Below are 24,194 nucleotides of genomic sequence, written 5' to 3'. Positions count from 1 at the left end.
TGGAGCTCTTTGATGATTCGGTCGCCTCTCGCCCAGGGCTCCGGTGCTAGTGTGACGTCGATGTCTTCCTCAAAAAGGAAGACATGCAGATTAGCTGAGTGCCGGAGCTTTATCTGCGCTACCCTGACTTTGAGCTTTGCGCAATCCTAGGCATCGCTGATGTTAGCGACGCATGAACTGAGAAAGTGCCTGGAGAATTGGCCCTCGCATGATATAATGATGAGAGGAATCGAAGTAGGGGATGAATCCCCTTTGCATACTGTGCTTGATTGATGAATTTGTTCGACGTCGGTCCTGAGATCGATTGCGTTTGCGGACAGTGGATTTTCGCCTTCTGCTCCTCCGTCAGGCGTGCTGATATATTCCTCAAGATTAGCTTTATATTTAACGAGGTCCTTTTCATTCCGCTTGTCGACAATACTCGCCTCGATATTCTTCGCAATCTTGCTGAGAATATGTATGCCCTTCTGGTAGTGGCTCTTAAGCAGAATTCCAGTGGACGTCCACTTTTTAGCCGGTTTCTGGTGAACGACGTTTTTGTCAGTCTTTGATGTGCATGGCATGGCATCATGTAAAACAAAACCTTATTAAAATCGATTTACTGTCTGTTTGTCTGGCCGTCCGTCTGTCTGTTTGTCTGTCTCTCTGTTGTGCCTTATATCTCAGAAAAGGTTACTTCTATTGATACAAAATTTGGTAGAAAGGTAGGACCTGTGAATCCCATTGCATGCAGAGAATAACATAGTTCCACATTGAGTTCAAGGGAAGTGTAAAATTTTTTTTCATCGGGTATAGTCATGTGGGGTATCAAAATAAAGGTTGCAATTAATACTTTACGAAGCCGATATTAGTTCTGACATTGGCTCCAAAGTTACTTCAATGAACCGTTCTCAAGACTACACAGCCCAACTGCCTGAAAAAAATATGGTGGTCCATGCACAAGATATCTCGGCCTCCAAATATTCTCAATATCTATACCTATTTGAATAAAGTTAACAATAGTATATTACCATATTTATTATAAGTATATTTTCCGGAAATTGACTGGGAACTCCCCTTAAGTTTATTCTTGAATCATTAACTTTCGCAATGATATAGGATATACTATAGAGCAGGTTCGGGAGAAGCGGGAGAAATCGCACCATACCTGACAAAGTTATAAGAGATCAAATTTGTTATTTGCGTTGTTGTTTTTTTATTTGTCTTGTTCTCGCGAGTAATCTGGGAAGAATGTGAAACCTGATTAACCCGGCCATCAGGGTAAGGGTCTTATTTGAAACTGAAGATGCCCAAGGCAATCAGAGTTCGCGTACTAAAGACCAGTCTTCCCATTGGCCAAACAGTTCTCGGTGTATGCTCTTTCATTTTGACTTGAAGTTCTGTTAGCATATTCTCAAGTGCAGGGAAGACGATCCCCTGGCTGGTGCTTCGGTTCATCCTTGGCTAGATCCACTTGCCCCTAACACTCAACCAGCAGCCGAATAGATCCTCGTCAGATGGAAGAGCGTACCTACACCCTTGGCCCATCCGAAGACGGATTCCAGCGGCCACCGCGAGGAGATCGTCTGAGCACTTGCCGAATTATGCAACCTTAACCTGAAGTATAATCAGACCAGGCCACCGGGATATTTCTAATTTCTACAGGTGCGAGCTTGGATCAAGAACGAAAAATAGTTTGTACCCTAAGACCTTTTATCATTTTATAGGTCTGCGTGCAAGTTTCTGGGTGATATTGGGGAGTGTATCAAAAGAAGGTCCTTGTCTCTTGATCATTATCCTTTTCAGCTATTATTGCTACCGTAGGAATCAAATGTTTGAACTAATCAACATAATATTCATACCCGTCAGTTACTGGGTTGCAACATGCTACTCAAGTTAATGTGTTGAAATTTCAGTGCTTTCGGTGCTCTTAAATTTTGAACTTTGAACTTCCAACATAATATATTAATATAATATCAAATTAAATTGAAAAAAAAAAGAAATATTCTATTCTGATTGCAATGGAAATTTCTTTTGAAATAAATTCACAGCTCCTTCCTCATTAATTACGAGTAGTTTCGGCTTCCTGTGGAAAATGTTTGCTCTCAACCTCTTCAATCTTTTGCGAAACCATCTCATACTTGAAAAAAAAAACAAAGTTGCAATTAATGATCTTTTGTATTTAAAAATAAATTTTCACAACTTCATTAACGAATTCATCGATAAAAGTCTGATTTTCTGGCTATTGAGATTCGACGTGCAGGAGCGTCAAGTCGAGAGCGTTTTGAATGGAAAACCCACCAAGAAATTTTCCCAGATGGCCAAGAAGAATTCTGTCGATGGCAAACAGATTAGCCAACGCGCTAAATTTTTTGCCTTTGATTGCCGCGCGAATAGAAAGGAGGATAGGAAGCGTGCACGCATGCTGATGTGTATGGAAGATCTCTGGATGTTGTACTCACTTACATAAATGTTGTGGCTTCCATTCCTCATATTTGACGGAAATGCTTGCTTGGTTTCGAGAATTAAATATACAAACAGATGACATGAAAATCCAGACGATCTAAATGGCAGGCGCCACCTAGCCTGGGGCCTCGCACACAAAATACATTCTTAAGAATGTTTTCCGGGGAAAAATAAATTTATGTGATTAGTATCTTAATTTAGGATAATAATGAGGTGCTTGCTAATACTTATCGAGTGGAAGTCGTGGCGGCAGCCATCCATTTCCCAATAGTTTTGTTTGACATGAGGCAGCTCATAAGTCGCCATTGCTGCAAAAAAATACTAATAAAGTCATTCATTTGTTAATACTTTTACGCATTTCCTTAACTTGTATAAAAATATCAGAAATGTCAAAATGAAAATTTTCTATGACGCCATGATGAGATGTGAAACAAGCGAAATTTATTAAATATAATAATTTTTATTTTTCCTCGCTCGCAGACTGACCTTGCGCCAATGACCAACAGATGATGGTGATTTTGATGTTCTTGGCGACGTTCCGAACGTCGAACGTTGACGTTGGAGCGGAACGGCAAAGAAAATTTCATTTAAATTTTGAAAATGTGAAAATCTTATTCTTGTTATTTTTGCGAAAATTTCATTTAATATTTTCAAAATATTCAAGCAATTTAATGCGATTGGTGTATGAGATCAAACTACTTTTCTTCACTTATCATTCGCCGCTGATAAAACTGTATTATTTGCAGACTATCTTTATTTTAATTTTATGATCTGCAGATTGTTTTGTTACTATCGAAGATACTTAGTTATTCCGAAAAAAACATTATCAATGAACTGAAGACTAAGAAGTTGTATTGTTTTTTTATATATTTTTTGATCAACGAGCATTTCTTGTTCCAGCGGATTTACCGTTACATTACAGATCTTCGGAAAGATTTTAATTCCGATATTCTGTTGACATAAGATCGGAGTATAATGACATATATAGTGTTACGTACTAAATTCGTCCATCGTAGTTATTACTTGTAGGTTGTTGGATATTGGATAAATGGTAGTAAATTGGGAAGGGTAAGGAGTGTTTGAATGGAAGGAAACGAAGGAATATTGCATATTATTGAATGCATTCTTCTGTTAGCCTGACCTGGACAAAGCAATGAAAATGTTGCCACTGTCACAAAGCTGCGGCCACTACAAATGCTTTTCATTAAACGATTATACATTATTGCGCTTCCTACTTTTCAATTTATATAATATTTTAAGGCTTAGTTTTAAAAACTTCTTTTCTTCTTCCCGGATGTCGTCACTACACATGTATCCATAGCGTACTAAGGCACTTGTCTAATGCAACATTTTTGTCTACATTATCACGGAGCGACGTTCATTGTTCGGCGAGTATTCAGAACCATAGAGGGCGCTAGGGTGGACGATAATCCGATAAATTTTGGATGTATTTTGGAGGTGATAGACCTCCACTTCAGCCGGGTAGACAGGTGAAATTAGGCGATCTGACGGCAGTGTTTGTGGAAGGGGAGAATGAACAAATTTTTCCGTTGAAATATGCTCGAGACATTGTGTCTATCGCAACTCTTTGGTCGTAAGGAAAGTAATTTTTCAAAGTTCTTATTATTAGCTCAAGTGTTTGATACCTTGTGTGCGTTGGTGACAGCTTTTGGCAAGTCGGTGCAGATCTCTTTCCCCTCTTGCCCCGAGTGTCCAGCTTATCATAAAGGTCCTTGTTATGCTTTCTTTCCTTCCCGGTTGGCATTCTTATAAATTTGCCACCAATAGACGAGGAAATGGTAACAGAGTTATTTCTTCTCACGGACCTTAATTTGGACATGGACTTTCGAAAACCAAGTATCTTCATTGATGAACCGTTTATCACGCTTGATAATCCTGATGGTTCCATTGTGTTAACAAGTGCAAGGTCGTGAGTGTCCACAAATCGACTATACGCTCGCCACCCTCTTCGCGAGTTGCAAAACCTTTTCCCCTTTGATATTACCGTCTGTGTTTCAACTATATGCCCCTTGAGATCGCTCGAAAGAGCAACTATTCAGCCATGCGACTCCTGTCCACCAGCTCTGTCATAATAGGTAGGTATGGTTTCCGAGCTGTAAAGCGCAACTACAACCCCTGTCCGCGATATGGGAGTAACCATATTCATATGTCCGGATAGCCGACCGGTTAGAGCACAAGGCTGTCATACGGTGGGTCGCGGTTCAAATCTCACTGGTTTCAGTGGAATTTGTATCGTGATTTGACGTCGGATACCAATTGACTCATCTGTGAATGACTACCTGAGTCAAATCACGGTAATAATCTCGGGCGAGCGCAATGCTGACCTCCTACAGTGTACTGTAGTATAACGTTACGGTCTTGAATGAAACTCTCTAACACACTTCAAGGCCCTGATCCAATTGGATTGTTGCGCCAACGATTATTATATTCACCACGGTGTGGTGCAGTAGTCGGGATTGTTGAACGCTTATCTTTCGACCTCATTGCTCTGGCTGTGAATTCCGGCAGTTGTAGATGTTTGTGTTCATTTTTGTGCTATCCCATTACTGCAGGCTTATCACTTGGCACTAACTGTTATAATAATGAAACTGAAGCACAGGCTTACTGAATACTGAGACTAAGCCAATGCCCTACCCTATTGAACAGAAAACACTCCCAGGCTTCATGAACAAATTCACTTCAGATGCGTCTCTTGGTCTCGTTTAATGCAGGCTGTGAATGGAGCATCCTCCAGATTTGGTGTGGGTGATGCGTCGCTGCATCGCTACTTTCTAAGAGTGGCTCGCAAGAAAAAATCAAATGAAATTTATTTAATTATAGTACGTGCATGAGACCTCCTGATTCCATCTATCTAGGAGTTCGTCATCGCCATCTTGCTGTCTATACCCGCCTGCCTATGCAAGCTATAGTGAGAATAAGACTATAATGGTTTCTTTGTACTTTCAACAATTGCTTCGAAGCCGAAATTTTTGCCGGAATTGCCGGAAAAACAGTTATTGGTGCTCCATTCAAAGAAAGATCGACCACTTTGGAAGCCATCCCCGTTCCGCTTTAACGGTTTAATAAACGATTTGGGAAAACTCCTAACTCCAACATAATAGGTAGGCATCAGTGGCCGCTCCGAGGGGTTCAATTGGCGCTGGTATGCGTCGTTTTGTTGCCACAAGCTCATAAGACCATGACTGCTATGATAAGAACAAGGGGGCAAAGTCCGGTCGGCTTAGATCTGCAGAGCCAGCCGTTGCACTCACGAAAGAAAGCAGCTCTCTCACCTTTCAACTAGAGATCTTCCTGATGTCCTCAAAAAATGGTTTACCTAGTGTCGGTAGCCTAATTCTAACCAAAAGTTGGCATGGCGAGGTCATGGTCCCCTATAGCCCGTCAGCCCGTTCATTTCCCACTATGTTCCTAGACCGGGAATCCTGAGAAGGGTGACCTTGAGTGTGTCGTTCAGACTGTGTAGCGTGTCGTTGCGCTATCACACCAGCCTGGGGGATGTTACTACTGAGTACAAAGTCGTAATGGCTGCTTGGCGGTCGATCAGGGTAACTATGGTACGCTTGGGGCTCGGAACATGCCCCAGCCATTGATATGCTTCTAGTATTGCTGGTACTTTTGCTTGGAATACATTGGTGGATCCTGGGAGAACGTACGACTCGAATACATTGTACGTATCTGAGAATACTCGTGCACGGGCTCCACAGACCCTCTTTGATCATTCGAGGAAGAATATTGTGTGTGTGTGTGGCGGAAAGTCAGCAAAGTACTTCGTGAAAATCGGCTTGCATGTGGCGTAGTCCTAGGGAATGCCCAGAGCTCTCGAGGTACTTTGTTGATGATGTTGCTATGGCCTGTTGTTCCACATCCGGACTCACGTAGTCTAACAGCGCTGCACGCTATGGCGTATGTAATGCAGAGGTCTAGAGAGGGGAAGTGTAAGAGTGCATTGAAAGCATCTTCTGGGCACTGATAACACCTGCACATACGGCCCTTTGCTCAGAATTGCACAATATAATAGAATAGGATGGGTGTAAACACGACTGTGTAAATCCGAAGAACCTGCCTCGGCTGGAGACCCAATTTCCTTGCAATGGTCTATTGCTCAGTTCTATGTTCAATCTCCAATTTAGCTTAGGTTCCAGAGTTACGCACAGATACTTTACATTATCGGAAAGACGGGCGGATCCGCTTCTGAACGGAACAAAGTCTGAGAAAGAGCAAGACTTTACGTTATAGGAAAGAAAGCAGAGGAATATTCTCGCATTTAGCTACAGGAGGTGGAATTGGGGTACCCTTGGTTGTGAATAGTATAGCTCCATTTTGGTGGAATTTATGTCAGGCACTTCACTAATTCCAATATATAACTGATTATATTGATCACTGTTTAGCGGGCTGACTCAACCAAATTTCGTGGACATATGGAAACTATAGAATCCTATGCATACAGTGAGTAACATAAATTTACGTGGAGTTTAAAGTGGGGTTTCCCATTGATGCAAAGGGGGGATGATCCCATACGGATACCTGCAATGAAGGGCCTCAATTAGCACTTTCACAGGAAGATCTTAGTTTTTTCGTAGCTTGCAAAGCGGGTGAGTGAGGGGCCAAAATGTATAAACTTAAAGTGGGACATGATTTATTTTTGGAGACTAGCTGACTCAAAAACCTGAAAATCTGATGCGCTTATATAAAATCTAAGCCTGCAAATATAACAGTATATTACCAACTTTTTGAGTTGACCGGAAAGCCCCCATCAAGTTTATTATAGGAGTACCGCACTGCAGCACCATAGAAAGTATCACGCATAATACTGTAAAGTTTCGTGTGTCTGTCTATTTGGTTGTTTGTCTGTCTGTCTGTCACACGCACTTTTGTCAGAAGCGATTGTATTAATTGTCTGTCAAAGGGGAGCATACAAAAGGGGAGTCTTAATTTAATTTCTTTTTGGTGAAATCGTACTATTACTGACAAAGTTGCAGTAGCTTAGAGTTGTCCCTTCGGAGTAAATTTACTGCAACCCAAAACCAAATATTAATATGAGTAGCCTGACACACAAAGCCTGTTATACTTGATGCGTCGAGCTTCCGGTTTTCGAATTGTCTTCTTTGCACATCGGTTTAACTACTTTTTTCAAAAGTGTTAGATACTGCCTTCTGTTTGTAGTTAAGTCTAAAATTGAAAGACCAGTAGCTTACTCCAAACTACAATTTTATTTTATGAAAAAGCTAGGTAGCTTTGTACTGATGAAGAGAGTAAGTTGCTCCCGAAATATATATATATACATAATAAAATAAAATTGTAGTTTGGAGTAAGCTACTGGTCTTTCAATTACTTTTTTCAATTAAAATATTTATCTTCAATTTGCTGAAACTCAGTGCCCATTTATCCTTGAGCAAGTAGCGTTTTGAAAACCATCTGCAGCTTTTCTGGGTGCTTGTTTTTCCGGACTCTCATGTACAATACGTAAATCAATCCATCTAATTCAACTTGTAATATTTTGAAATATAGCGAAAGTGCGTCTAAATAGGATGCATCCCCTTTTTTGCAGGTTTACTGAGACTAGAACGAATGCCCGCGTTGTTGCCATTAGTGTCACTATTGCCGCCACGATATGTCCGCCTGTCAACATCGCACAAGAAAATTTTCGGTGCACATCTAAGCACATATCTGCATACAAACATTCATCCCCAAAAACACATATTTAGGTGATATTACACATATACGGACATCATGCTGTGTGGGACAATTAACTCTACAAACTAAATATAAATTTGACGCTAGCGGGAAATAAACAGAGAACCAGCCAGCGCCGCACTAGGAAAATGGCTAGAGAAGAAGGGATCGTGCATAGAAATCATATTAGCGGTTCCGAAATGCTTCTGATTTCTTTTGCTTGGTCGTAGACAGTTATTAATAGATATTTTTGCTAGCATGCGAAATTTTTATTGTAGAGTAACTTATTGAAGGACTTTTGTATATTAGAAAAGTGTTTGAACACCTGATTTGAGGTGTGGGTTTTTATGTTGTTCGGTTGAGTTAAAGCTTTGGGTTTTCCGGCTTTTAAATAAGCAATATCTGGGTATCGTTGCGGAAAGGATAAGAGTTATTCATTATTTCCTCTAATTCGTTTCTTAAGGTTTGTTTGTCTACCTTTAACTCTTAATTTTGTTGAATACTTGACAGAAAATTTTAGGGGGGGGGGAGGGCTGGAATGATTTGTCCTTGAACTTATGCAATGTGAGGAATGATTTGGTGTTGAGTGTAAAGTGGAAAACCATTCTAGAACTATGCTCAAATAAATGCCAGTCATTATTGTAAAACGGTTGTCTCTGTTTGATCATCCAAGTTAAGCGTTATTGGGACTGGTTAGCACTTAGATGGAGAACCAACTAGAAACTTTATTTTAGCTGAAGTTTTGTAGAACAGTGTCCGGATAGCTGAGTGGCTAGAGCACAAGGCTGTCATACGGAAGATCGCGGTTCAAATCTCACTGGGGTTAGTGGAATTTGTATCGTGATTTGACGTCGTATACCAGTCGACTCAGCTGTGAATGAGCACCTGAGTCAAATCAGGATGGTAATCTCGGGCGAGCGCAATGCTGACCACATTGCCTCCTATAGGATGCTGTAATCCTGTAGTGTACCGTTACGGTCTTGAATGAAGTTCTCTAACACACTTCAAGGCCTTGACCTAATGGGATTGTTGTGCCAACAATTATTATTTGTAGATCAAATTCAAATACTAGTGAATAGATAAAGGAGATTTGAATTTCAGCGCTGCTTAAATCTCTGTGGGCAGATAATGAGAAACAGTCGAAAGACCCACATAGGAAGTGACTTCATCAGTTCCACTTCCTCGTTACATGATGAACACGTCAAATATCACCTTGTGAATTATGGCCATTTAGGATAAACTATGCAGCAAGTTCTTTTGGTCCTGACAAGAAAAATTCGGTGTGTCTAGCGGCATTTAAGTTTTACTGCACCTAACGGTATTTAAGTTCAGTTTTTGATTGTAACAGCTGCCAAAGCTACTGACACTCCAATTGCTTGTTTTGATTCCGGCTAGAGAGAAATTGTTCCTTTTTTACTAAGGCATCCGAAATTTTATTTCCCCCAACGTCACAGCGACCAGGTAGTCAGACGAGTTTCACTGCATTAAACTTAGATAAGGATTTTAAATGAGCTTTGCATTCCTCAACTATTTCCAAGGTGATCGAGGGAACGCTTTGACGGCTGCTGAGCTGTTACTGTGGATTATGATGCGCCTATTCGACAATCACCTGAATTGCCATTTAAATGATTGAATATACTTCGCTAGAAAAATCGAAAAATCGCTCGACTCATTTCTTATTACATGAGATCAGTGCATGGGTCCAGCCATCTTTCCTGGAATTATCCCGCTGTTGCTGCCATTTCCTGCACAGTTCCTTTCTAGTGGCTTATCGGAAGTCTACAGTCACCTAGGGCGGATTCGTTATCTTTCGCTAGTAGAAACTGACTAGCTTATCTAACGATGATATTAGAACGACCTTGTGATTACCAATCAAGCTATTGACAGTATTCTCTTTCCTGGGATTGGTAATAAAAAACGCCTTTCTCCGTTCTTCTCCAAGTTTAGTTTAACCATTCGTAAACAGATAGCATGAATAGTTACTATAAAGTTCGACGCCCCCGAGGTTCATAATCTCAAAGCCTGCCCGGTCGCCTGTAAAACCTATTAAAATTGTCTTCTCTGGCATGCGAAGGTGGACATGGATACTTGGGAGATACTTGCTGCCACAATGTACCCTTCCGGCTTGTCTTCTATACTAAAACTATTGGCAGCCCATGCCTGGTGAATCAATCAAATCCGGGATAGGTTGTTTAGATGTAGGAGTTGTCGCTTTCTCCTTTCTGGGTATCCACTTTCGCCAGTGGATGAGAAAGTTCAATTTTGTCTTAGAGTTCAGGGAGTCCTAAGTTCGCCATCCACTTGAAGGTAGACCGGATCAGTTGGGAAGTAACTTACTTTCACCGTTGTGACCCACGGACCCCTCATTCTTGGGCACACATCCAATTTGCAAAATAAGACTTGCTGTTTTGTCATCAGATGCAGCCTCACCTCTGCCCTGGGTGCAGAATAGCCGAAGTGGCTATTCGCTCCCTTATATAAATTCAAAAAATCGAGGTGTATATGAATTATATTGAGAGTAAAATTGTCGTACACAAATTCAGGTTAAGGGAGTCTGAGAAAGTTGGGTTGTTGAATTGAATTGACGTGGACTCTCCGTAGTAAGCGTAGGAATGTCCGTCAGTTGAGGTATTGATTACAAAGCACGCGCAAGAAATAGAAAACAGACTTACAGGACGTTATTTTACACTTGCCAAGTACGACTTCAACATTTTCTCGCGAATGTGATGACCAGTCTTTTTTGCAGTAAAAATTGTTAAATCCTTGGCTCAACAAATTCTAGGATACACCCTAGAGAGAGTGATGAGCCTATAAGATTGCATTTGCTACTTGCCCAACAAAAGTGCTCAACGTTGGCAACACAATCAAAAGTTAAAAATCACCTGAGTTTGTATAGAACCCTAAATTCTTGTTTCTGTGGAGAACATAGAGAATCATAGAACAAACTCGAAAAGCGATGATTATCTACCTGCCGTTAACGTAGCATTGTAAGATGACCGCAGCTGAATCTCGAGCACATTAACCGCTTGTAACAGATTAGATGTTAGAGCATAGGTTCTCGGTCTTGTGAATCTTTCGGTGTAGAAGATCTTATCCCCATTTACCGATCCGCTATGACAGTCTTGCTGCCAGCAGGAAGGAAGAGGCTTTAATATGCTGTCAGTTAGTTTGAACAGCCTTTAATGTGTTTTGACATAAAGCATAGTCTCGTAAGAGATGCAAAACAGCCATCAACCGAAGAGCCGGTAGATTCCAGTGGTCGTTTCACTGAAGTTACCAGCTTATCCCTAGTTATCACCGAAGGTTTCGCGTTTTTGCGTCCGTTTTCTCGGGATATATGTCACACTTTTTAAGGAGCTTTGACTTAGATCCATTCTCTCATACTGGTATCAGACCACCCCCGGCTACATCATTAACTCCTTTTTATTCTATCCTTCCTGGTAAAAGCCGAGGAGAGGGGTTTGGCACGTAAAGTACAGCCTGTATTAGTTCTATTTGCAGGTTGAAATCTCTTTCTGTCATAGATTCCGCTTTCGTTATCCAGGAAATTCAGGTTATAATGCTGCAGACCTGCCAGTTCATGGTCGGGCTTTTAGTGTTGCTATATTTTTCTTTATGGATGACCGCACCGTAGGAACTAAGTGCAGGCTTTTAATTGGAGGAAAGATTAAGTCTGAGAATAGAGCTTGAAAGACCGATATCGATGCACTGGGTTCAAAAACCTTCAGACACTGTGTAGATGCACTCAAGAGCGGACCGAAAACCCTAGAGTAGTGACCTAATGTCTCGTCTAACTCGAATCTAGGATGACGAGGTACTTCTTCGACACCCTAAGCTCAAAATGGTTCTAGCAAACTTATAACTTTGTTCTAATTGAAATATGTTTATAGAAACATTAAAACGTATTAATTTTTTTTTCTAAGCATCAAATGTAAACCAAACAATTTAATAGTTAGCTATAGTTGTTTTTACGAAGATTGTCGGTAACAGTTCAAACAATTACCACTTTTATTAAGGTTTTGTTTATCCTTTTATATTTTCAGTCGATAATGGAAAAGCGTCGTAACACACTTGATCGTTTGCAACGTTTACGATTTGGTCGAAAATCATCTCCATCCCCAACACCATCTCAACAAGACAAATCATCCACTTCGTCATCATCGTCATCCAGTCGAAAAGGACATGAGAAATCCGAAGTGTTAAAAGAACTAACTGAACGTCTGAAAGGAAACCGATTATCTCCTACACCACCACCTGTACCGCCACCTCGAAAACCTCGACAAACTAACAGCCTGGAAAAACCTAGCCATTCAACAGAGGATCCACCACTGGCGTCGACAGTATTCGGATCGGATGATATAATCCCAATGGATGCCGAAGAGGAAAAATCATCAGAGGTGGTTGGTGAAAATAATGGCACTGCCGACAATAAAAACGGCTCTTCTTCGGAAATAGCCTCACCACCCCCACCTCCTCCACCACCTCCGCCGCCACCACCGCCAATGCCTCCATTGTCAGCAATCAGAACTTCTTCGAATCCAACGTCTCCTAAATCTTCCCTTTATGAAACTCTTCGACCAAATACAAGTGTTTCGAATTTAGAATCATTAATTTTGAGGGGTAATTGTCGGGAGGATGTCAAATCTGCCCCTAGTTCTGTAGTAAAAGAGGAGGATCTGTTCAAAGCGCTCCCACGAGCAGAATCACGTATTTTAGTTGGAGCTTACGCACAAAAGAGTATTCCATTTAGATCGATCTCATTTTCCCAGATTGATTTTTCTTCTTCCGGTAAATATGTGCGATCATCTTTAAGCGCTCTTCGAGATAAATGGAAAAAGGATAAAAATAAAGATTCAAACGTAGTCGAAAAAGCGGATCTTATTTTGCCTCAGAAAAAAGACGAAAGCGGAAATAAGGATATAGGAAGTACGACTCCATCAATATTAGAAGAGAACAGTATAGACGAAAAAGAAAAGAACAACACTCAGCTTAACCATATTAAAGAGCAAGAAAATGAGAGAATGTCTTTAGAAGAAATCGTTAATCCTCCGGAAGTCATTTTCGAAGAGGAATCGGCTATGCCCGAATATCACCATGAGAATCAGAAAGATCTTTTAAATAGTTCTTCTGATACGTCAAGTGAAGCAGCAGTTGAGATTCCAGAAATTCAAGACGAACAACTTCCACAAACGATTGCAGCTAACTATGTAGATGCATCCGAAACTACACTTGCAACACTTACCGAAGAAGAAATGCCATTGGAATCTCCACCTGAAAATTTAATGCAAACAGCGACCACATGTCTCATCCCCGTTCCGGTTTACGAATGTAGTGCTCGAGAATGGGGAACTCAGAGGGCAGAGCAACAATGGGTGAATGTAGAACAAAATGAAGTTGGCATGACCCCGGTGGCAGTAGACCATCCTCCAGATCACTTAGGACAAATAAGACCAGATGAAAAGGATATTCCAAATGAAGAAGAGGAAAATGCTTCAGAGCACCATATTCATGACGAAAATGTGAAAAATGCGGAACAAAATCCTGTTCCTGCAATATCTGTCAGTCCTGTTGCGCATCAACGATCGGATTCTACTCCAGAAGATAGGTCGTCTGAAGAGAAAATTGTGGAATTCCCGGAAGTTAGAAAACGATATAGTAATGACGATCTTAAAGATACTCCAACTCCTCGAGGTAATAGTATCGAGGAGAAGCGAAGAATCGATAAATCACGGCGGCGGAAAGGCATGTATATACAGTGGCCTACGATAAATAAGCATGGAGTGATAGAAACTCCAGAATGGGAAGAGGAAAATGCTGGTCAAAATAATGAAGACGTGAGTCCTACTCGAACGAACAAAGGCAAAGGTGGTATCCGTCTGGATTTCTCTAAAATCAAATTGAACACTGGTCTGGATTCAGAATCGTCAACACCGTTTTCTTTAAGCTGTAAATCACCAGAGGAAACTCATACTGCAGGACCTCTGTTTCCTACGTTTGATCCATCAACACCTGACTCGGAAGGAGGAAAACCGGTATGGCCTAAGCTTGGATCTTCAACAAATAGCCGAAGAGCAAGTCTCTCACTTCAAAGTTCTGAAGAGAAGGACGATGTTCCTATTACAAGTACCCCATCTAGTCACAAGTCGCCACATAACCGTAGTCTAATGTTTTTAAGATCTGACTCTATCTCGGATAATGAAAACGATAGTCGAAATCGAGATAGAGCCAGTCCATCTCCCGCGCCAGGTGATCATGACTACAAAAGATATTCGAAACGACCTTTGAGAGGTCCTTATGGTCAAATGTTAGAGGCAGAAATGAAAAAACCAGGAAAAACGCATTATGACGAGATATTAGAAGATTTGAAGAATTCAGACAGGTAAGGAAAGGATCCAACTGATTGTTGTTTTTTGAAAGTTAGAGCTGGTATTTTGAGCTTTTCATAATGACGTATGTCTTGTTTCATTTCAGTCTGAACACTTTGTCTCTTCCTAATCGGAATCGTGCTGCTGGAAATCTATCTTTCGACGAAGCAGCAAATCGGCAGCAAAAGACTTCTCGATCACGTAAAAGTAGCGCTCATCTTCCAGTCCCAGCACATACCAGAGCGGCATCAACTCCATCTCAAATGGAGAATACTACAACCACTGCTTCTATAGATTCCATAAATCCGCAACATAAAAGATACCAGAGTAGTTTGGATACGACCTCTTTGGATCGCATTTCTTCCACTGGCCGGTTAAAAGAAACTTCTAAAAAATTATCTGTCGAAAATAGGGAGCGTTCACCAAAACGTGCCTCATCAGAAGCTCTAGAAATTAAGCATCCCAATGCAAAGCGAAGTGCGTCCACAGCTAGTGATAAACAGCCGAAGCGTAGTTTAGACGAAATGCGATTATCAAGTCGAACCCCATCAGATCGAAGTATGGCGGATTCAACGAAATCATCAACGAATCTGTTACCAACCCCGGAACTTCTAGCAGAACTCCTGAAAGGTTCTAGTGAACGTTTGGTAGCTGAACAGCGTCAACAGATGTTTGCGGTAGGTACATTGTTTGTTTGTATATTTATGTAAACTCACTATAGCGGGCGATAGTGGTTATGCATGCAAAACCTTTAGCAGCTGAACCAGGAGATGACAGACGCACAGTCATGGACAAGAATTCTGGTATTTTAAGTTCATCGTTTCGCATTCTACTAATTTCCGTTCTGTCAGAATTTGAAAATCGAATAGTTTGTCTAAGTAACATTGGTTCCTTGTCAGGGTCGGTTTCAACAGTGTCTTTAGGGGCAACATGACTGTCAAAATCACTGAATGGCTTTCTCGAAATATCACAAACTTTTTGTGCAGCCTTGCAGCAGAGTGCGTTAGAACTGATGGAGACAGCAACAAATCGGTAGATGGATATACCTGACGTAATGATCTAATAAAATCGCACCCCAAGAAGAAAAGAAAAGCAGTTTTCCAGTGAATTTCCCTACATTCGATTACATTTTCAATTTGCAAATAATTCCATTTCCAACGAGATTAAGCTATTGAAACGATATTAAAAGGATTTATCCAGAATCACCGGACAAGCTTTTAGCTTGAAGCATAATGGACACTATCACTGACACTGGGAAAAGCAAATAGGAACGCTCGTTGTCTCTGGGGAGGTATTTTCAAGTGTGTACCTCTTGGCTATAAACCGTCTGGTAATTGGGGCATTGTATGCATAAATCGCTGCCTAATGGAAATCGTAGGAAATTCCGAGAAACTATAGTTCATGGATGGAATAGGGAACTAAATTAATGGTCTCGCAATTGAAGTGGATTAAAGCATGTTTGCACTGCTTTCAACGAATATAAACCTATCAACACATTGATGCTCCCTGCATACAAAGTATGGTGATGAAAAGCTCTAGTGGGCGAGGTGTGGATTTTCTGCATTATTAAAAAATGAATTTTATTCATGGAATAAATAAATTAAATTGAGGATTCAATAAGCAGGGTGGGATTATTTTTGGGAATCCTGAGGCGTTTTAGGCCTTCTGTTTCTACAGTTGTTCCCGTTACTTTGTTAGTAAAATGCAATCTAACTTTGGCGTACAATTTACTCGCAAACAGCTCAAGTTATTGTAAAGTAAGTCGAAATTGGACATAAATTTGAAAGGAGATTTAATTTTTCATTAAAGGTAAATTGAACCAGGCAGGCTTCAGGAAAAAGCACTGCCATTTTTTTTTAATAAAAATACTAATGTCGGCTGTGGATTGTTGAGTAGTTAAATGACTAAAGTGTACAATAGAAGGTCGCGGGTCATACCCTTCATCAAACTCATCGCAGCGGGAAATTTCTTTGCGAGGCTGAAGGTTAGTCTCTCCTAAACGTAAAGAAATGTGTGGAGGCAATCTTAAGCTGCAAACTTGACCATACATGGGTCTGACTGAACTACCAACCTATTGCTGACGCCAAGTTGAGACTATTACAAACATCCTTGAAAGAATTAAAAAAGTTTCAGGTTCCAAGGTATACAAATCGAATATTTCCAAGAAAGTTTGTCCACTCAATTGGGGGGTGACCAACATCTCCACCATGCTCAGGCTCCATTGTTTAAGGCTCAATGAAATGCGCTCTAATTTCCTCTAAGGCTACCCGAGAAATTTACCATGTACTCCGTCTCTAATGTTGTGAGTTGTGCATTTTTAGGGCGTCACTCTACGATAGTAAATTCCATTACTTGGTGTAGCTAGGAATACAGTAGTCGCCCTGATTCGACCTGCGATCGCCTGGCTCGTACTCTCCGGTTAAGAGTTTCTCAAATTAGTGTACACCAATGACACAATGGAGACATATAACAGCACAGAGAACATTGGCGCGGAACAACCCCAACTTGATTTTGCTGTTGAGGTTTCTGCAATTTTGAAATTTTAGACAACATAGCAAAGGTTAATCAAGTGCGAGTGACATCAAGTTTTGTGCCAGAAATAACGCTATCAAGATTGACAAATTAATCGACGCCTCGATTTTCATTTGTTAATGCAATGCATCGTCGTCGCTTCACCTTCAGGATGTCCTTTCTCCAACCACCTCGGTTCATCGATTGCGTCCTCCCGCGCTTTCAAGGTGGTCCCAATGTTCTTCCCTTCGAATATCCATTTAGGTATCTGAATGTCGTCTATACGTAGAATGTGGCCAGCCTATTGTAGCTTCCGAAGTTTGATTATTTTGGAGACTTCGGAGTGGTCAAATATTTCGAGGTTCGAAGCTCCCCACCCTTGCGAGAAACTGCAGACGCCATACTCGAAACTAAAGCCATCGAGCATTAAGTGATGATTTCGGTTGAGACCAATATCAGGGCTTCTCTTGCGACAGGCAACTCTTTAATCTATTGCTGATGGCGAGGTGATCTGATTAAAAGCACGTTTATGGTCAGTTGCAACCCAACTTACCTTATGGCAGGCTCTTTGCTCGAATAATGTCGATTTGGTGGAAACTGGAGAAAGTCACAAACCTCCCAGCATTGTCGTTACGGTCCCCGGGGCCGCATTTTCCCATCACCTCTCCAAGGAAGGTGCTGGCAGAGCTGACTTTGGCATTCGGATCACCCATAACGATGACAATTTCGTTTTTATCAAACTTCTCCTAGACTGGTGAGTTGTTCATAGAAGGTCTCATTTTGTTCTGCAGCGGAAATATTCTAAATCGGAGTATTGCAGTTAGTATTCTGTCTGATACCCGTTCCCAAGACGTAAAGGCGCCCCTAGCGGATAGCATTAATCCGATGTCGATTCACCCTTATTCCCCGTACTTCTCCAGCATTTACTTTACTAAAAATATCTGATCAATCTTTGACTTTCCACGTTAAAATCCTATCTGGCATTGGCCAACAATATTTTTTGAGAAGCTTACACAATAATGATATCCCTCTATAGTTTTCGCGGCTGCGTTTGTCACCATTTTAGTAAATAGGTAGGCCAGTGACAGTTTTGCTCCAATGTTCTGGCATAGTTTCGTTAGACCAAATATTGCTTATGAGCTCATGAAGTTTTGCTGCTATCTCCAAAATCCTTTTTTTTAGTAGCTCCGGAGATTTTCCATCCCCATTTGGCGCTATGTTGTTTCTCGGTGTTTTCAGCGAATCCTTGACTTCGACTGTAGATGGTGGACCTTTAGTTTAGTGATATTGAGTAGCTGCTCCAAATATTGACCCCATCAATCCATTTTTCATCTGCTCCATATCTCCAATAAGATTCCCCGCTCTGTTCCGTAAATACGGAAACTCGTTATTGTAGCTTAGTCCAGCTGTATGATGTTGGGTTAGTAGTAAACTGTGTGACATCCCTTGTGATTCCCTTCTCAGTTGCCGCACTGTATGTTGTTGTTGTTCACCTGTTGTTCACCTGTTGGATATAGGGGATATAAAGGCTCTACAGCCTTTAGAAATTAGGGGGATTTATAGTCTGTGTGTAGGCTAGATCATGGGTAGAATTTTTGGATAAATACTTTTCGTTGCAGCCTAATGTGAATTTTATTAGCTTTAGGTGTAAATCGGTCCTTCGACTTTGTTGCGATTAATTTCGTTGCTTTTCTGACGAACCCTTTCGTTTTCCGATCTTCGACGATGTTTTTGGGGGACTGGCATGGCGAAGTCGATTCCTTTATAATAATTTTTATATCAGATCAGACATACAATTGAAAGATTGGACTCTGGCATGCAAAGTATTATCACTGGAACAAGTGAAATGGGCATTTAACTCACTCAATAGATACAAGTCTACGAGTCCGGATGGCATTATTCATGCTCTAGTAATAGAGGGAATGGGTGCCCTGGGTCTACATATTCGGAAAATATACCGTGTTTACCTAGCACACGCTCATACTCCAATTAACTGGCGTGATGTAAAGGTAATATTTATTCCCAAACCAGGGATCAGTCTAACTTCTTTTTAAGGTTTTGTGTGAAACAAAACCTTATTAGAATCGAGACGGTGTCTGTCTGTCCGTCTGTCCGTCTGTCTGTCTGTCTGTCTGTCTGCCTGTCTGTCTGTCTGTCACACCCGATTTATTCGGAAACAGCTAGACCGATTGTCACGAAAATTGGTGAGAGTATGTAATCTGGTGATCCCTTTACATGCAGTAAGTGGCGCCATCTTAAGTTAAGTTTAAGGGGGGCCTCCCCGTACATGTAAATGGAGGGTGCAAATTTTTTTTTCACAGAATGTAGCCATGTAGGGTATCAAATGAAAGGTCTCAATTAGTACTTTTCGAATCTGGTTCAATATTTGATATTAGATGAAACATAGGGGAGTGAGGGTTCAAAATATGACCCACAAAAAGTGTAACAGGTCTCGTTCTCAGAACCTAGCCAACCGAAAAATCTGAAAAAAATCACAGTGATGCATCTCTATGAAATCTAGGCCTCAAAATATATCCGGTTCCGATATCTCCACAAATAAAGTTAATAATAGTATATTTCCACATTTTGGAAATTTACCCGGCAACCCCCCTTATGTTCATCCCAGAAGTACAAAATTTGGCACGCGTGTAATGAACATAATGCACAGTTTGGTCAAGTTTGAAGAAAATCCAACTATTATTAACAAAGTTATAGGGGGTGAAACTTCACATTTTTTTGTGAATTTCGTGCGCTCTACAACCTGCATGACGTCATCATCACATATCAATTCGTCAATATCACAACGAAATGAGTTCTTAGGAATTGGGTCGCAGACAATTATTTTATTTTAGTTTTTTAGTTATTTGTCAACCAGACATGTGTGTATGTAGGTATATAATATATGCGTGCTAATGAACTTTGCGGGTAGTGCCTAATTCAGTTAGATATAAGACGTAAATCGGAAATATGGGTACGATAAATTTAGATACGTGCATATATGTGTACAGTAGGTAATAGGCAGTTTGTTTGTTTAGGGTGAGTGTGATATCTATGGCTATAATATGTACGTATGTCTCGTAGTTTGGAAAAATATGAAGGATTATGTTGGATTTGTAGCTATATACGGACAGAAAAATGTGCGTCTCCTACATAAGATGAACACAAAACCTTTATACCCGAAGCGCGAGCTTCCGGTATTCCGACTTGTTTATTAAAAGGATTGGAAAGATTAGTAGATCGGCTATAAGGGATATATACATCCCTAGGTGGGTACTTCACTGTAGCCCTCCATAAGCTAACGGCAAAACTGGAGAAGGCGATATCCTATGCAGGGCGCGCCGTAGGAGCATTCATGAACATCGAAGGCGCCTTCAATTATGCCTTATTCGCGGTGATTTGCAACGCGGCAAAACGGCATGGGATCGATCCGCTTTAATCAGTTGGATCTTTCTCGTGCTAGAGTGGAGGAAGATTCATATATTGGTCGGACAGAAGTCTATTGACGCAGGATTTCTTAGGGGTTGCTCACAGAGCAACTGGTTATTGACACCTTGCTACAGTTCCTGGAGAACACAAAGGTCTTCTCAGAAGCATTTGAGGACGATCTAGCCGTAATGTGTATGTGTATGTCATCGCTTGAATACAATACTGCATGTAATTCAGAGTTGGTGCCTTCATAATAACGCACAGTAAACGCCTATAAGACTGGACTAGTTATGTTCACCAGGAACGTCAGGCGGGGCAGTTGCACACTACCCACCTTAGCAGGGGTGGAAATCCAACTGGTACAAATAGTCAAATATTTAGGAGTTCATTTCGGCTTTAAGTTAACGTGGAAGTGCCATATCGAGGAACAATGGCAGAAATCCTGTAAATAATGTGGCTATGATGCCCGTTGATCATATGATTTGCAGATTCATCTTTGAAAAGACATACTCCGCGATAATCACCAAAAGGAAAGAAATGTGGATAAATGGCCACGAGTCTTTTCGAATTACGGACTTATTCATCTGCACCGACGGGTCAGTCATGGAAGACGGGTTGGGCGTAAAAGGGTCCTCGGGAAATCTGATTATGGAACTTGCTCAGACCTCTCGGAGTTTGGCATCCGGCCATCCACTGTCAAGTCCACTGTGAAAGGAAAAATTACAAGGATTCACGCAGCCGAATGGAGAAATTTGAACTTCTGTTGGCAGGCGAAAATCTTTATGAAGGAATCTAGGGCCGCTAGAGCGGCATTTCCTTTGTCCTTTAAGAAGCGGGACATAAAAACCCTAGTAGGACTTTTAACGAGACACTGGTCCTTAAACTACCACCTGGAAAAAATTGTAGCGGTAGTCTCGGCTATATCTAGTGAATGTGAGGAAGAGACGGCCCTGTAGTGTAGCTGCTCGGCCTCCTCAGATTTCAGAGTAAGGTACCTTGGTAAGGTTTTCTTTAAAGAGGAGTCGACGTACTCTGTCTCTGCAGACAGAACCTATGAACGCCGTAGGTGATCTCCTGGGATAGTACAATGAGCCTAGCAAAGGCCTGAGTGCTTGGAGTTGCGGCTCAACCCACTAAACTAAACTCAAACTAAAATTTAGATCTTCAGCGCTTTACTAGTCATATGCATAGTGTTTTATCTTTTAGCTATCTAGTCAGTTAACGACTTAACAATATTTAGCTTCAATAAAGTTTTGCGGTTTGACTTCTTTTACGTTGAATTTTTGGGATAATTTGTTTCTATCATACTATCGATTTAAGAAATAAAAATTTCTCCTTAAGAACAAACACGGCCAAGAAGGAGTTGACGTTACTCGCGTATGATCCTTTAAAAATTACCGGATTTAAGAATTTCCCGCAGATTAAAAAGATTCATTGCTCTGAGTATAGTTAATCAGTGCCAGCTACATAGATTGAACAATGAAAAACAGAATATAATCAAAATTCGTTCTCTCTGCCTTGCGTACAACAACAGCTTCCATTTAAGCAAGTTTTTTGATCTTTAATTAATGAATTGTTTACATTCGTAAATATTTCACAGAACGGCCATCACTGCCGGTTCAAGTATTTTAGCTGCTTCACATCTGCGTGTCTCCACCTAATGGATTCAATAAACGAAGGTGTAAGCGTTGACCTTCAGGATTGCTCCGAAATCGACTTTGAAGAATGAATGAAAGGATTTGCTAAATTTGAATACAAGGAAAATTAATTTGAAATGAAAATCACTTACTGGATAAAATGTCTTTGAAATTTGTGTATTGTATGGATGGATACGTTCTTGGATTGGAAATGTGGAGCTTTGAGACGTGCGGAACATAGTGTACTGAGGAACATGTGATTTTGTTTTGTATGGAAATAGTACCGGAAGTTATATAACCCTATATTGTTACCATCTGTTCACCGTGAATGCTCAGATGGTTTGACTTGTTTTAGGTATATATGTGCATATATTCTAAAGACTATTCTATATCCTTTTTAAGGCGTCACCGTTATGTGAGACTTCTACTCACTATACTCCCTAACTCATAAACATAAATTACTCCTTCTCTTTTGCTTGCCCCAGAGCACTGCTGTTTCGGTATTACGTCGCAGGGCAGGATTATTTACTAATTACGGCTGGTGTTGATATTCATTACTTTCCTACTAAGCTTTTCCTCCTGGATCATCTCCATACGGTGGGAAAATCCACCGTATTCCAAGTTATGCTATTTTTAAAGGCCGTTTATGCTCGATTCCGTAGCCTACACAATCACGAAATCTATGAGCGATACCATGACCGTCCGGTTGTGGCTAAAATCCGGCTCAATAGATTACGGTGGGCGGGTCACTTAGTCCGTATGGATGAAGATGATCCCACCCGGAGAGTCTATAAGGGCAATATCTATGGTAGAAAAAGAAGACGAGGCAGACCCTGCCTAAGATGGAGCGATGGCGTGGGCCAGGACGCCAGACAGCTTTTAGCGATATCGAATTGGTGGACCTCGGCGCAAAACCGGGATGTCTGGAGTTCCTTATTAAGGCAGGCCTAGACCGGATACCGGTTGTTGCGCCGTTGATGATGATGATGTTTATGCGCTGCGATATTTTCTTGTGAGAACAGAGTCCCGACTAGGGTTCCTACTGCTGTGGTGGAAGTCGTTATGTCTGAAGTAAGTATGTGCAATACCTTCCTTCGGAATTGCGATAAGTCGTAGCTAACCTCTCCTGGTCGTTTAATTCACTTTGAAACTTCTTAGATAGCATCCGATGATTTACCTAAATTATCTCATCTCTCATCTCACTTCAGAATAGATGTCTAGTCTCTAGCCTAGTCTATTGCTAACGATAGGTATAGGATTCGCTGACTGCATAGTTTAGGTTATAGAGCTATCGATCCCGTTTGTCAAGATACCATTAGGCGCCATTCCTGCTATTGGAGATGCTGCGTCGTCGAATGTTTTACCGTAGGCACACGATATTGGTAATGTATCAAAACGATATGGGGCTCCAATATGTTTTCTTATACGATTTTTCTCTAAGGCCAAAGCCCACAACGAAGCTGCATTGAGCACAATCGAGCTAACAACTCTCCAGGAAAGGAGCTGATGGATTTGCTTTGGGCCATCTATGTTTGGCGCTCACTCCAGATGTTTTTGTTACCAGATTCTTCAGCTGGGTCCTGAAGTTTATTTTCTGGTCAATCATGGTGCTTAGATATTTGAGCGCTGGTTTGATGCTCTTCGAATGTGAGACCAACGTTCTGAACCTAGGATCTAATTTCCCGAATTACCTCGTTTGTGAGGATTTCGGTCCAATGTCATCGGCACAGCAACAACGGGCACCTCTTTGGGAAAGTCTAACGTCCGAATGCGGTTATGGATCCTGCATAAGTCTATTGTCGATAACTCGTCCACATAGGCCGATAGTAGACAAACACGCCTGTAGTACGAAGGATATCCCAGAAACTTATTTGGCTTCGGGATCTTCACTTCTGTTGCCTCCACTTTGTGGAGGAAACACCTTCTTTCAAGCAGGAACCAGTTCAGTATAGTCTAGAGGGCCACTAAGCGAGCATTATTCAGGATGCCGTCTAAGCCTGGAGTTTTATTTATTTCTAATTCTCTTGTGAACCTCAAGTGGTTATGATAGATATATTATTGGAGAACGCTGGATATGTTTGTCCCGCTCGAAACTTGTGGGAAAACGGTGTTAATA

The 24,194-nt window shown here is 41.1% G+C and overlaps 2 protein-coding genes across 2 annotated transcripts in view; one reads left to right on the top strand and one right to left on the bottom strand.

Moving 5' to 3' along the window:
* Positions 1 to 24,194, top strand: part of LOC119659076 — a 305,119-nt gene that overhangs the window by 215,299 nt on the left and 65,626 nt on the right. Inside the window, exons 6-7 of the mRNA XM_038066989.1 lie at positions 12,183 to 14,518; positions 14,611 to 15,181. Coding sequence (XP_037922917.1) covers positions 12,183 to 14,518; positions 14,611 to 15,181 — 2,907 coding nt within the window. The remainder of the gene's footprint in view (positions 1 to 12,182; positions 14,519 to 14,610; positions 15,182 to 24,194) is intronic.
* LOC119659077 lies at positions 2,219 to 2,797 on the bottom strand. Its single transcript, XM_038066990.1, has 3 exons — positions 2,673 to 2,797; positions 2,446 to 2,591; positions 2,219 to 2,355 (listed from the first exon to the last, which is right to left on the bottom strand). Exons 1-3 carry the CDS (start codon positions 2,749 to 2,751, stop codon positions 2,248 to 2,250), a joined length of 333 nt encoding a protein of 110 aa, XP_037922918.1. The 5' UTR covers positions 2,752 to 2,797; the 3' UTR covers positions 2,219 to 2,247.

This window comes from Hermetia illucens, chromosome 6, assembly GCF_905115235.1.
Source record: "Hermetia illucens chromosome 6, iHerIll2.2.curated.20191125, whole genome shotgun sequence".
NCBI classification, from domain to species: domain Eukaryota; kingdom Metazoa; phylum Arthropoda; class Insecta; order Diptera; family Stratiomyidae; genus Hermetia; species Hermetia illucens.
Note: the sequence above shows the minus strand (reverse complement) of the source record. Positions and strands in the feature narration are given on the sequence as shown.

Bases quoted from the DNA above. Each gene is read 5' to 3' on its own strand.
- LOC119659077 (XM_038066990.1), bottom strand. From the start codon at position 2,751: ATGGCGACTTATGAGCTGCCTCATGTCAAACAAAACTATTGGGAAATG. The intron at 2,592-2,672 runs GTATTAGCAAGC...AACATTCTTAAG, and splicing joins CCACGACTTCCACTCGATAA to AATGTATTTTGTGTGCGAGG. The intron at 2,356-2,445 runs GTAAGTGAGTAC...CGGCAATCAAAG, and splicing joins ATGGAAGCCACAACATTTAT to GCAAAAAATTTAGCGCGTTG.